General features: G+C 46.4%; 1 protein-coding gene across 1 annotated transcript in view; it reads left to right on the top strand.

The window, feature by feature from the left end:
• The first annotated feature begins 643 nt into the window (after positions 1-643).
• Positions 644-14,514, top strand: part of SPOCK1 (SPARC (osteonectin), cwcv and kazal like domains proteoglycan 1) — a 470,147-nt gene continuing 456,276 nt past the window's right edge. The window contains exons 1-2 of the mRNA XM_031449094.2: positions 644-754; positions 1,378-1,563. Of these exons, the coding sequence (XP_031304954.1) occupies positions 1,378-1,563 (186 nt within the window). The 5' untranslated portion in view covers positions 644-754. The remainder of the gene's footprint in view (positions 755-1,377; positions 1,564-14,514) is intronic.

Genomic DNA, 14,514 nt, shown 5'->3' with positions numbered 1-14,514 from the left:
CTTCTGTGCAGAATACCAACGGACGCCACAGGGTCAGTGTGGGGGCACAAGGCTATAGAAATGATAGAGATGGAGGCCAAAAGGCTGTCTTAAGGGATTGATGGCAGTGGGCATGGTATAGGGCATGGGAGACCAGAGATACAGGTGGGTTCGTGATCTGAGTTGGAGCACTGCAGAAATCCAATCACCTCTGGGAGACTTTCCTAAGGAATGCTGATTCAGCAAGCCTGGGGCTTGAGCCAGGAATCCCTATTTTAAAGAAGCTCTCCCCGCCCCCCATCGAGGTGATTTTGACTTAAATGGCCCTCCAAACTTCATCTTGAGAATGCCTCAACGCTGGCCGGCTTCTTGGCCTTAGATCTTCAGTACTCTCAGCTGTCTCTCACTAGCGTGGGCCTGAAAGCTTCTTTCAGCCCTGCAATAAGATGTGGGTAACCAGATTCCTGGCTGCTGGACCAGGGGCGGCGGGGCTGTCGGGCGGGCGTTACAGCAGCTCGCGGCCGCCAGGGGTCGCCAGAAGCCTCCGCTCGTGCGCTCGGGCTCTTCCGCCCGCGGACGCCGCGCCCGAGCGAGCGAGCGAGCGAGCGGAGCCAGAGCGCTTCGGGCTCACAAAGCGGCCGGACGCGCGGCGGCGGCGGCGGCGGCGGCGGCGGCGGCAGGAGCGCAGGGAAGCTAGCTAGCCCGTCAGCCTTCTCGGTGACCGCGCCACAGGAACCTAGCAACTCGGACGCGGGGACCCGGGTCGGGCCCCAAGGTACGTGCCCCGCGGAACCCCGCGCCCCAACTTGGCGTACTTGGGACCTCCTCGCGGCCACTGAGGGGCTGGCAGGGTCAGGGCCTGGGACTATCTCCACTCGCCCCCTTTTCGCCGAGGCGGCTGGGCGGGCGAGGGGAGAAACCCCAGCTGCGGGTATCCCCCCCCCCCATTCCTCGTTTTGCGAGAGCCTGGACTGCTGCTAGGAGCACTGTTACCCTCTCCCTACCCCGGAGCTCTGGGCACCGTCTCTGGGAGTGCGGCTTGAGGACTGAGGGCTCCCCATTTTTGGTGAGGGATACTGAAGCCCCTATCCGAGAGTGGCGGTCAGTGGGGCGCCCGGAGAATAGATGACACAGGTCCTCTGTAGTTTGGTAGCAGCGCCTAATTTGTGACGCAGCCTCTTCATTTGTAACTGAGCCCCCCGCTCCCCATTCGTGAGAAGGGTCTCGGTCTGTAGAGCCGCCCCAGGTGTGCGAGGGTTGACCCTGGCCCTGCTGGGAGATTCCCCGCCCCTACAGCGGGGACCGGGGGCGGAGGCACTCAGCCCTCCGCGCCGGGCGAGGGGCTCGCCACCGCCCTGGCGTCCCGGCTCACCGCCCCCGCGTGCCCCTGCCCCGCAGATGCCGGCGATTGCGGTGCTCGCGGCGGCCGCCGCGGCGTGGTGCTTCCTCCAGGTCGAGAGCCGGCACCTGGACGCGCTGGCTGGAGGCGCGGGCCCCAACAACGGCAATTTCCTAGACAATGACCAGTGGCTGAGCACAGTATCCCAGTATGACCGGGACAAGTACTGGAACCGCTTTCGAGACGTGAGTACGGTCGCCGCCGGGCCCCGCAGGGCTGGGGAGCCTTTCAGAGGAGGGCCTCTGAAGCGGGTGGGGAGGGAACTGATGCAGACTTCCCAGGCAGCTTGTCGGCCCGGGGTTCCTGGGCTTCGTCTTGCTTGAGAGGAACTTTAAAGAGAACTTCTAAGGCTTGATGCCTGTTACCTGTGGTCCAGGTGTGTTGTATTTGTAGGACTGGGGGAGGTGACTGCACTAAACATGGTATAAATAGTGAGCAGCTGCGGAAGGAGAGGCTCCCTGAGCTGCTGAGTTCTCCTAACAAGAATGGCTGGCTTTGCCAAGCCCCCTGGAGAACCTCCCTGGGCAGCAGTGATTTAGACCACCCCTAGGGTGTTCCGGAAGAATGCGTGCTGCCAAGGCTAGGTTTGGGGTGAGCCCAGCTTATTGACAAAAGACCCAGGTGTCCCAGGTTTGGAGAGTAGTGGCCATGGGCCTGATAAAATGTTGGATGAGAGCGTGGTGGTTTTGACCCTTGGTGTCTTTAGGGGAAGGGAAAAGGAACAGGCAGCTCATGGAGTTGTTCTGCCCTGAACCAGAGCCTGGGTGGCAGAGGATTGCTCCTCTAAGGGAGCCATGGGAGGGGAGAAAGTTATTTCTGGGCACCCGGAGGCAATCTGCTGCCTGTTTCTGCCCCAGGCTGGTGCTGCTCTCCAGGTACGCCCCGGAGGATGCCTGCTGGACAAGAGGCACCTGGCGCAGTCTTTCCAGCAGATGGCACCCCCTCTGTGCTGTGGGAGCCACTGCCAGCTCTTTGAAAGGCTGCCCCAGGTGACTGGGGCCCTGCGCTTCTAAGGGACTAGGAAATAACTTTTATGATACTTAAAATTAGGAATTCCTGCTCTGAGGAGAGACCCATACCACAGAGCCCCTGCTCTGGTCACAGGGCTCTTGAAGGTGGGAGGTGTGTGGGAGTGTACTGGATTCCTCTTAGCCACGTGCCCAGTATGCCCAGCCCTTGCACAGAGAGGGTCTGATGCATCCTGTGACTCTAGATATTTTCTAAAGCGCGTCTCTCCATGTTCCATTCAAGAGGAGCAGGGGCCATGAGTGGGGGTTTGCTTATCTCTCGTCTCTGTTCTTCTTCCCTCTCCCTTCAGTTGATGGGGGTCTTCTCTTTGAAAGGGGCTTTCAAACTCTTTCAGTGCGCTTCTACAGTCATTTGGGGCCTTACTCTTACAGCAACTCCCCACCCCCGCCACATGATCCCTGCTGCACCTCCCCCTGTCCCTGACCTGCTCTCTTAACCATCTTGGATACCCTCTCTGTTTGGCTCTGAGGAGCCCTGCCCTGACTACCATTGCCTGTGGCTGAAAAAAATGGCCAAACTACCCAAAAGATGTTCCAAGGAAGCTTCTGTTCCCAGACTTACATAGGGTAGAAATTATCCTGCTTTTTGTTTCTTTTGCCATTGTGTTTTAGATAGAGTTGAGGAACAGGGCAGATGCTTAACTTGGCTAGAGCTGGGAGAATTGGGGCAGGCTTGGAGGAGAAGGGCATCTTTGCACATGGCTTGGTTTGAGTGGCAGCTGGGTCAAGTGGAAAGCAGCTATGCTTGTTGGTCTTTGGATATGTACCTTCCTGCCTCTTAAAGTTTTCTAGTCTCAGTGTATCATAAACTTGACATCATTCTTATTTCCCATTCAGCTTTAAATTTTGAAAAATTGAGCTTTTATTTCTTGCAAGTGGTGACATTTTAAATTCTTGAATCAGTGTTTTTCTAAACCTGACTGATCATGAAGCTCTTACCTGGGGTGCTTGTTAAATTGTAGCACCCAGACACATCCCCACCCCAAGATTCTAATTCCATAGTTGTGGGATGAGCGCTGGAAATACATATTTAAATGAACATTCTAGGTAATTCTTAGAATGTTTAGGAAATACCACCTTATAAAAATGTACAAAGTGTAACAAAAAGAGAAGAGCTTCTATATTTAAATGTACTACTTTTTTGTTTCTGGAGCATTTTAAGGTGTTAAACTAATATTTTTAGCAGCATATATCCTTTTAAAAAGATAATTTAATCTAGCATGCCATTAAAAACATCTAAAAATGTTTAAAATAACCTTAGATATCTTTAGTCATCAACCATTTTATATGCTTCATAGAGTCTTCTGATGCTAGCTATGGGTTAGATATAATGTAATGCCAGTAACCTTTCTAAAGTGTTGTGAAACTCAGACTAGATGCCCTTTCAGGCCAAGTCTGAGTGTCTTCAGTTGGGTCATTTCCTTAGAATAACCACAAAGCCTCAGTCCCGTGGGCCCAGGGACTAAAGGGTTGCTTCCTCTAGAAACCAGCAATTCAGTGGACCGTTGATTAAGCCCCAGCTAATGGTGCAGTTGCTCAGCCTACCTGATCATTTTTGCTGAACCAGGCCTTGCTTGAGGTTGACAAGCCTACCTGCCTTCTTTCAGTTTTGTTGAAGCTACTGATAACTTTCAAAGACTGTGTCCTGAGGTTATTGTTACAATGCTTGTCAGTTTTTGAAAGTCCTCATGGAGGAAAACTTCTTGCCTTTCCCTTGACTTGTCACTTTTTTGGACTTGGGAGAGGGATAGATTGAAGTGACTTTTGAGCTTGTGAAACCAGAAACTAAGGGCTCCTTTAAGAGAGTTGATGATACCATTGGTGGGTGTTACCAGCAAACTTTGAAATGGCAATGATGGTGGACCATGTGCTCCATGCTCCCTTATCTGTTGATTGTGTTGTGACATTGCCAGAGATGAGCTGACAGACACTACTTAATGCTTTGAAGCAGTCCTATTGCTCTAGATACACAAATAATCACTGTTTACTTCTTTCCAGAAGTAAAACTAACAACTACTCCCGGGCTTGTTGCCTGGAGTGATGGAGCCGGGAGAAATACAACAGCATTTGAATGTTTGCTCCTAAGTGTACTGGTGGTCTGCTACTTTGGTCATTATTCTTTTATAAAGAGTAGCAGTTGGGATGTTTTGGCCAGATGGAGACCCAGACTTTTGCACAAATAACAGTATTAAGAAGGAGAAGATGAAGAAGGCAGATGTGTGTATTAGGTTGTACAGTAATTTCCCTGCTCCAGCTGTCACGCCTTTAATTCCTTCATGGTTTGAGGTTGAGGGGCCAGGATGCCACCACCAGTCTCCTGACTTTTTCTAAATCTGATTTGGCTTTCCATAACCTTTTCTGTAAACTTTTTCTTTCTTCATTCCTGCATTCATTTGTTTGTTCATTCCTTCCAACAAATGTTTGACTGTCTACCATGTGCTTGTAGGCAATAGGCTAGAGGGGTAAGTAAGATAAATAAATGTGATCTCTCCTCTCAGGTGGTCTCTTGTCTACTGAATGAAATTCTTTAAGTTAGGCTGTTCTTATTTCTTTCTTATTGTTTTCTGTTTTTGAAAATAAGTTTTTTTCTAATAAAGATAATATATGTTGGTTGAAATTAAAAAGTGAAAACACTGCAGAAATAGGTGATATCTCATTCATACATTCATCGAACACTTAGTGCGCCAGGTATTGTTTAAGACTCTTTAGATATATTGTCATTTAATTTTGATAACAGTCCTCGGAGAGAAGTACTATTATTCTTACTTACTGAGAGGTTAGAGCCTGCAGAAGTGGGCCTTGGAGGAACTGGGTTGGACCCATGCAGTCTGACTCTAGACTCATGCTGTGCACTGCAGCCCATCAGAAGTGGAGTGGATTTTGGCTGTGAGCTTCCATGGGTATCACACTACAAGTCTTTCCTTATTTATGTCTTAAGGCCACCAGTGAAGAGCCTTGGGTTGAGACAAAGTGGAGTGGGAATCCAGGTAGACACAGCTTATTGTAGGGGTCACATCAGGGCTTCTATTCTGCTAATAATGAGCTTCTGATTTGATTAGAATAATATTGTTGCTTACACCAAACATGACATTTTCTTTATTTTGCACTCCCGATACTGGTCCTGACATTTAACTCCAGGATAATTACCTTTAGCAGGCTCGAAGAATCAGAAGTGTTGCCTTGGCTGGCATTTATCTTACTCTGGAGTGACCTGAGTTTGTAATTCTAATGAGACCACAAGGACCAGCCCACGTGCTTTTTCCTTCTTGTGCACGCTCTGTGGGATTTGGTGGTCTCTGTAGCAGAACTGGGGTGGTGGTGAGCATCTGATCTGCTCATTGGATCTTAACGGCTCAGCTATAATGAGTTTCAAGGGCAAGTGAGGCTTTATTGACAGAACCGTGGCTGGCTCAGTGTGTGGGGTTGGTGACAAGAGAGGTGGTATGGCATAGTGGATCAGTCATTAATCTGTCACCACAGAAACTCAGCTTGTAATAGAGAGTAGCAGAAAATCATTTTGATTAAACAGGTTCAAGGAAAATTAAATGAGTTTGTGATCCTGACTCTTTTTAATGAACCCAGTATCTTAAATCCCCTGTACTAGATGACCACTGATAGAATTATTTCATGGGAATCATTATAAACAGACTGTCTGCAAGTTGATAGGCTTGAGACCATTCTTGTATTCTCCATCCTCACCATCTGCTTGCCCTTACAGGGAGAACCTAGTTTTGCCTGGCAAGGATGGCTGAGCTGTTTCCCTAGGTGAGCCTCCCGGGCTGGGTCCCCCTCCTCTCCTGGTCCTCTGAACCCTGCCCCCACAGTGCTTCCGCTGACCTGGATAGCTAGGAGGATAAGAGCTCTCCTGTACGCTGATGAGAGTATTTTCAGAAGCAAGAAGTGATCCCAAATGGCTCATCGGACTTGTGCTCCTCCCCTGGAAGAGTGGGACGTAATCATTAGCTCAACTCTTTTCTCGTGCTTGAGGAGACACAGTAATGTTAGTAATTAAGTATTTTATAATACATCCTTTCTTACTCACCCACTATAGTGTATTTCAGAGATAACACACTCAATATCTAAACCTGAATACCTTCTGGATGACTTGTTTTACCTTTCCTTTGGTGAGGTGACTGTTGATGTTCCTTAGGAAATTCCTCAGACCCAAGCTCATGCTTGGTCTCAACTTCCCATGTGAGATAGTTAACAAACAGAGGAAATTTTCTGTAAAAGACGAAATAATTTGCCCAAGGTTACAAGTGTGTTTTTCTTTTTTTAACATTTCGTCCAGTATAAGATGCCATCCATTGTAAGACGCTCCATTTGTGTGCACTACTAAGAAAGAAGGCAGTGCCCAGAAGGAAGAGTGTAATAGATTCCTGGGTAAAGGTGGGACCCCAGAGGACCACCCCTCAGTGTAGAGGTATAAACTCACTATGCTGTAAAGGGTCCATAGCAAGGCGACTCATCTGTCTGTACCTTGGTACTAGTGGGTGAAGGGGAAAAATAGGCTCTGAGCGATTGGATGGACTGACTCTAAGGTTTCTGGTCTAAATGCACACTATTGTTGCGGCTCACCAAACCTTAGACAGTTAATTCAGTCTCAGGCTCTTTGTCGTCTTTGAATTCCTGGCTTCTCATTTGTTAAATGGGGGATGATCACAGTACTGGTAAGGACTCTGGATTGCAAATGACTGAAATCTAGTCCAAGCTGGCTTAAATGGAAAAGAAAACTTATTCACTTGTGTAACTGGAAAATCTACTGATAAGCAATGGATTTAGGTATGGCTGGATCCCTGGGCTCAGGTTGCATCATAGGACTCGGTTGTGTATGTCTGTTGTCTTTCTCTCCCCTTTTCCCCCCTCCCCCGAATCTTTGGGATTTATTTCCGCCATGTTGGTTGTATTCTCAGACTGTTTAGTTCAATGTGGTGGCTCATGGCAGCTACAAATTTACATCATCCTGTAGTTTTTATGTTTCAGTATTGCCACGAAAGTCCTAGAACTTGAGACTTGTCAAATTTATCTGTTTTTGTGTCAGTACTATATTGTTTTGATTACTGTAGCTTTGTAGTGTAGTCTGAAGTCAGGGAGCCTGATTTCTCCAGCTCCCTTCTTCTTTCTCAAGATTATTTTGGCTACTTAGGGTCTTATATGTTTCTATACAAGTTTAAAAATTTTTTGTTCCAGTTCTGTGAAAAATTCCACTGGTAAGTTGATAGGGATTGCATTGAATCTGTACTTTGCCTTGGGTAGTTTGGCCATTTTAACAGTATTGATTCTTCCAGTCTAAGAACATGGTATGTCTTTACTCTGTTTTGTCTTCAATTTCTTTCATCAATGTCTTATATATAGCACAGGTCCTTTGCCTCCTTAGATAGGTTTATTCCTAGGTATTTAATTTTTTGATGTGATAGTAAAAGGTATTGTTTCCTTAATTTCTTTTTCTGCTGTTTTGTTGTTAGTGTATAGAAATGCAACTGATTTCTGTATATTAATTTTATATCTTGCAACTTTACCGAATTCATTGAGCTCTAGTAGTTTTCTGATAGTATCTTGAGGATTTTCTATGTATAGTATCATGCCATCTGCAGACAGTGACTGTTTTTCTTCTTTTTTTCCAATTTGGATTCCTGTTATTTTTCTTCTCTGATTGCTGTGGCTAGGACTTCCAAGACTATGTTGAATAAAAGTGGCAAGAGTGGGCATCCTTGTCTTTTTCCTGATCTTAGAGGAAATGCTATCAGCTTTTCACCACTGAATATAATGTTAACTGTGGGTCTGTCATATATGGCCTTTATTATGTTGAGATCTGTTCCCTCTGTGCCCACTTTCTGGAGAGTTGTTACCATAAATGGATGTTGCTGTACCTGTGTTATACACCCATACCCCAGTCAGTCGCTTTGGCCAAGTTGGTAGAATATGCTGGTACATGCCCAGCCCTAGCGTGGGGCCTGGGATCTGGGGATAGAATGGTGGTTGGGACTTCATTGGATTACATGGTTAAGTGTCTTAGGGGAAATGGATGCCTAGTGGGCAAACATCAAAGGTGTCCACTATGTTGATCAGCCTCACAGGGTTGGCATGAAGAGTAAACTGGATAATAGAAGTGAAGCTTTCAGTGAAGTGTCTGGCTTAATACTCAATAAATGGAGGCTGTTATTTTCACTAATATTAACAAGTCCTGTTATGCCTTTATGCATTATGCCTCAATTTATAGTTGTATATATTTGTGTTTTAGCTTCTTAACTAGTTGGATTCTTCCTGAAGAGCCCGAGTCTTATTATGCCTTGCACACAGTTGGTGGTCAGTTAGCATTTTGCTGACTTAAATTATAGCCTAAGCACACCTCTAGATGAGTTCCTGAGAGAGGGAAACCTTTAGAGTTACTGGCACATAGGCTTTTATAGTGTTTGGTAGGGGGAAATTCTAGGTTAACACATACATTGGAAAAAAATTTTTTTTTTTTTTTTTGCTCTAACCCTGTCTTTAAGCCAGGACCTCACAACTTTATAACCCTTTTTGGGATACACTGAGGTACAGAGCTCCTTGTCCCCTAGACTTTTACTACTGAGCCCAGCACAGAAATCTGTTCAGTGAATGCTTGAATGAATTTGAGTGAGTGAATGAATGAGTGAGTGAATTATCCTGGACCAGGACTTTCCACACCTCCAGGATGAGGAAGAGGTGTTCTTTGCAGAGGGCCGGCCCCAGTAAGTCATGCTGGCTTTGGACATGTCTCTCATTCTGTTTAGTAATTGACAATGATTATACATATCAACAGATAGACATGCTATTGAGAGCCAGGGGAACCTGACAAAGAAACTCAACCCACTCACAATCCAGGTACAGTCCCTGGACCTGTGAAAAGCTCTCTGAGGCTGGGTCATGTCCTGGTGAAGAGGTTCCTCTTAAGCTGAGCTTACCTTCCAGTCTTGTCAGGGATAAGCTTGGGTGTTGGCTACAGCATCAGTTTCCTGATCTGTAAGATGTGGAGTGATCATACATACTTCATGGGGTTTTGGGAGCATTGAGTGAGCTCCTGGCACAAAGTAGATGCTCATGACCTTTCAGTAATTGGTGTACCTGTGGTTCTGATTTGCTTTCTGAGGGTCATTTCTCGTAACTTGTGTCCTGGGAGCACACACCAATGGACGTTGTTTTCTGTCTTATGTCTTAGAGAAATGTTGGAGACATTTGTTCCATTTGCCTTGAGCCTGTCTTTACTTCATCCCTTGCTGGTCTGGAAGGCTGTCTGAGCTTCTATGGCCTATTCTCTGATTTTCCCATTGCAGCTCTTGGCACAGAAGACCATCCCATCATATTTCACATTATCACTGGACCTCTTCTGAAACTGGCAGCTCTCATCACAGTATATCTGAGAGGGGGGTTGTGCCCAGCCACACCTCAAGTCCTAGTAATGTGAAGGGCTCCCGGGGCCCTATTATGCTGAGCCCTAATTCATGTCACTTCTAATGTTAAGCTCTGATGGGTTGCCTTCAGCCCATCTCGAAGGTGAAAGCCTCATCTTGTCCTGCAGAGTGGTCCCAGGCTGGCTTTGGTAGGCGGGGTTCTGCATCGGTGTCCTCAGGGAAGCTCCTACAGGGTCTGGCAAATATTTCTTGTTGGTGTTCAGGTGTCCCTGAGCTCCAGGTTTGGCTTTAGAACCAATAGGAAGATACTAGTAGGACTGGCCAGGCCTTTGTTCCTCCCCTCTACAGATCCACCTCTTCAGTTCCAGATCATTACAGGCCATCAGAGGACCTGTAATTCACTACAGCCAAAGCAGGTTAGCTGTGGTTTAGGAAAACCCAAACAATAATGAACAGTTAATACAGGGCATGGTGTTTTGCTGATGCAAAAATGTTCTTCAAATGCCAGCTTCATGCCAGGACTTTGCTTGGTGCTGGGTGAAGAAGACAGATATGGTGTGTACCCTCCTGGAGTTTTTGGTCTAGCATCACAACAGATAAACAATCACAGAATAACCATTTAGGTACAGCTGAGAAAAGTGCTACGAGATAGAGGCACAGAAGCTCTGAGAATATGTAATGGGGAGGGGAAAGGGCTAATTAATTTTTCTTGTCAGAGAAGGCGTCCCTGGGAAAAACACTGGCCCTGAGACATGGCGGATGAATGACAGGTGAGCCGGCCGAGAGCAGAGGCAGGTGTGTTCCAGGCAGCAGGTGGGAAGACAGATCCAAAGGTCTTGAGATGGGAAAGACCTGGATGTGTTTGTCTTGGGATTGATTCCCTTAAGTAGCAAGCTCTCTCCTGATTTTATTTAAAAAGCATGCTTTGTACATTTTCAATTTCACACACATTTTGGGGCAGGGGAATCAGTTGCCTGTGGAAAGTGAGGTACACAGAGGGGCCAAGTACTGGGAACGGTGGCCCGGTTTCTGTATTCCCATCGACTTCTCCCTTTGTGGCTGGTAGTACTTGTTTTATGTATTTAGGTGCTCCTATATTGGGTACATATATGTTAATGAGTGTAATATCCTCATCTTGTATTGATGCTTTTATCATCATATAGCATCCTTCTTTATCTTTCTTTATGGCCTTTGTTTTAAAGTCGTCTTTGTCTGATACAAGTATTATGGCCTGGTTTCTTCTTGCCCCTCTCGGTGCCTCTCTGCTGTCTTTGGCAGCCATCTCTGTTGTGTAAATATCCCTCACCCTGCCTTCCACTTTAAAAAAGACTTCCCACTTCTCTGGAGTCTGTGGCCCATGAGTGTCTCCTTCTCTCTGTGGTCGAGAGCTCCTGCTGTTCCCACTGCTCCTCAGAAATAAGGGTACCCTAGAATTTCTTGGACAGAGTGATTATGAAGTCTCTGCTTCAGAAATGAGACTGGTATAGGTGGGCTGCTCTTTGCTTTCCTCCCCATTCTCCTCCCCTGCTACCATCTCTGAGAACCAGCTAGGTGCCAGGCTTGGAAGCTTAAGATGGAAACCAAGATTTCCACACACAAGGCTCACACCACAGTTCAGGGCAAGAGACAAACATGCATGTAGTTTCTACACTGACACATTGGCGTGCTGGATGGTATGTGGCATCATAGCCCCTGGGCCTGGGTCCTTCTCATGTCCTTGTGGCAGACATGAGGATAATGGTTTTTTCCTGAGGAAGAGGAAAGATGCACTCACAGACTAGTGATGTGAATTACTGGGGATTCTCCTGGAAGGATAACACACCAAATTAACCTAATTGGGTTGGGATTCTATGCCGCTATGTCCCTCAGGAGACCCTTCCCTTGATCTTTTAGGATGAACTTTTCTTTGGTGCAATGGGGAAGGAAGGACACATTATACAACTGTCTTGTAATAATTTTCAAACTCTTCCTGTGTGATTTGTGACATGTCACACTACAGAAGACACTGTCAGTGTTCCCCAGCATAATTGGTGGGTGAGCAGGCCTTTATGTGAAGTCCATCGATGCCGGTGATGGAAGCAGGGAAGCAGGGAAGCAGAACTTACGCCGGTGTTCTAGGCAGTTTTTGCATATTTGTTTTCTCCATACTTTATCTTTGCAGAGAGCAGAAGCCTCACTTTTCTGTTTCAGCTCTACCCTTCCTGTCCCACCATGTGAATCTAGTTGCTCTAACTCAGCTCTAAGAAAGGCTAGGCCAAGATGCTGATGACCTTTTGCGACCAAGGCAAAAGGGCAGATGCCCAGAGCAAGGTGTTGGAGCAGTGGTTCTCAGATTTACATCTTTATAATCTTGAAAAATCACTGGCAGTGCTCATTTAAAATGCAGGTCTCAGCTTCCTAGTCCAGAGCAGAGTCTTCAGTAGGTCAAAGGCCACACCCAGGAACCTGCATTTTGAATAAGCAATCCAGGCGATTCTGATGCAGGTAGTTCTCAGAATGTATTTTCAGAAAATCTCTGGAGAATTATTACTCATCACAAATAGACAACACCATTAGCTCCACTGAATAATACAATTTTAGACAAAAATGAGCATTTTATTTTGAAGATGTGGAGTAAATTGTTATGTGTGCCGTTTTCCGCCTTAGACTGACAGGGCTACCACTGACATCAGTAGAAAGAACGGCCTTGCTTTCCAGTGTGTGCACGTCCATAGGTCTCAGCAGCAGGTGTTGTGAAGTGTTCTTGGAGTGGAATGATGTTTGACTCTTCCCTGGCTTCTAGGACGTCAGAGATGCTTATGCATATGAGCATGGTGGAATTGATGTGGGACCTTCTCCATGACAGAGTCCCAGCAAATCTTCTTTTCTCCAAAGGGACCTGATCACTGCCAACTCTGGTCTGATTTTGCATCTTCTCTAGCAGAATTGATAATGTTTTGTGCACAGATGAACTGAAGGACATTGACTCTGACCTTGGTTTTAGTTTTTGGAGAAGTGGATATTGAAGCTGAAATGATGCTAAGCGTATGTAGTAGACAAGGGATGGTGGATGTATTAAACAGTGTTCACCCTTGTGGGAGGTGTGTCCTTGGGCATAGAGAGGCTGTACACTCATCCCTCAGTGTCAGTGTGGGATTGATTCCAGGATCCCCTGCAGATACCTAAATCCACGGATGTACAAGTCCCTTATATAAAATGATGTAGTACATGTGGCCCTCCATATCCATGGGTTCTGCTCCCCATATAGAGGATATAGAGGGAAGACTACTATCCGTTGAAAACACAGAGAAGTTCTGAGAGATATGGTCTGGACAGTCATAACTACCTGTGACTCTCTTCTTGGAATAGTAAATTTTTTTGCTTAGTTGGCCAGATAATTGTGGCAAGATCAGAGGACAATAAAAGCAAAAACTTGTCAAAGTTTAGGAAATGTATGAGGATTAGCAAGACATGGCATTATTCCATTGTCCACTGTACAAACCCTCAAACTTTGCTTTATGTTGCTGAATTTCCTCTAATTAATGGCACCTAAAATTGACAAAACTATTGCCAAGAGGAAGAAAATAGTCAAGTGTACTGAACAGACTTCTGTGGTTATTTGGAGTCTCTCCATAGCCATGTTGTTAAGGGATAATTGGGTAGTTTCCACTTGTTTCTGTGCTCATTGGACATGCCGATTCCTCTGTGGCTTTGGGGGCTTGGTTGGTTGGTGTCCAGTCCTTTCATCAGGCCAAGGCATCACTTCCTTCTGAGCCAAATAGCCTTGCTGTGACTCTGGACGTGGTCTGTTACCTTTGACCTGCCATCTTGAATGAGGCCCATGTCACTCTTGGTGAATGAGAGAGTAGAAACGCGGTCCGTGGTAGAGCTAAAATAGTGCTGTCTTTACTGGTGCTAAAAGTGTGATTTTTATGGCAGGGTTGGTGGTTTAAAACTTTTCCTACCTAGGAAAGACCTTTGCATATGTTTTAAAACATATTTTCTTTTGTTTGTTTCCATGTTCATCCTGAACCTAGATCCTCACCTTTCTAATAGGCAGATGCTGGTACACAGATTCAGTAGTTTTGTTTGTTCATGTGTTCATACATTCATACCGCAGATTCTCACTGGCCAGGCTGCTATGCACCAGGCACTGTGCTGGGCACTTAGGATGTAACAGAGAGCACAACAGCTCTTACTCCTTTTCTCTGGAGTCTACAGTCTTCTTGTCTGAGACCAAATGAAGAAAAGAGGTGCTTGGTGGTCAGGGAAACCTGTTAGGGGTTATTCTACAAAGGGATAGGCCTGGTCTACAAAAGGACCAGAGTGATCCTATCAAGCTGGATGTCCGGAGGCCTTGGGACCTGGGCAGTGTCTTGGGGGAAAAGTCACATAAATTTTCATCTCTGAATGTGTTCTGTGGTCAAACTTCTTCAGCTTAATTCAACTCTTGCTGACCTACATGAGTGGTCCCTGCTATTTTGCCTGAGTTTAGGACCCAGACACTGGCAACAGAAGGGTGCTGGTCTGTACGATCGAGGTGGAGCATTTAGCTGAGACAGGACTTGATGTGTATGCATGCTGAAGTGCAGTGAGTTGAGCCTTGTCAGGGCTTCAGGTCAAGGCCTGTAGTGAGTGTAGAGAGAATCACAGAAGAGCCCCTGTGCTCAGCAGTGCTGGATAGGCAGGGAGTATGTTTCGTTGGAGTGGAACATGTACAGAGCAAGGGTACCAGTCATGAGTGTGCCACCTGATG

This window comes from Camelus dromedarius, chromosome 3 (assembly GCF_036321535.1).
Source record: "Camelus dromedarius isolate mCamDro1 chromosome 3, mCamDro1.pat, whole genome shotgun sequence".
NCBI classification, from domain to species: Eukaryota; Metazoa; Chordata; class Mammalia; order Artiodactyla; family Camelidae; genus Camelus; species Camelus dromedarius.
This window is presented reverse-complemented; position numbering and strand designations above follow the sequence as displayed.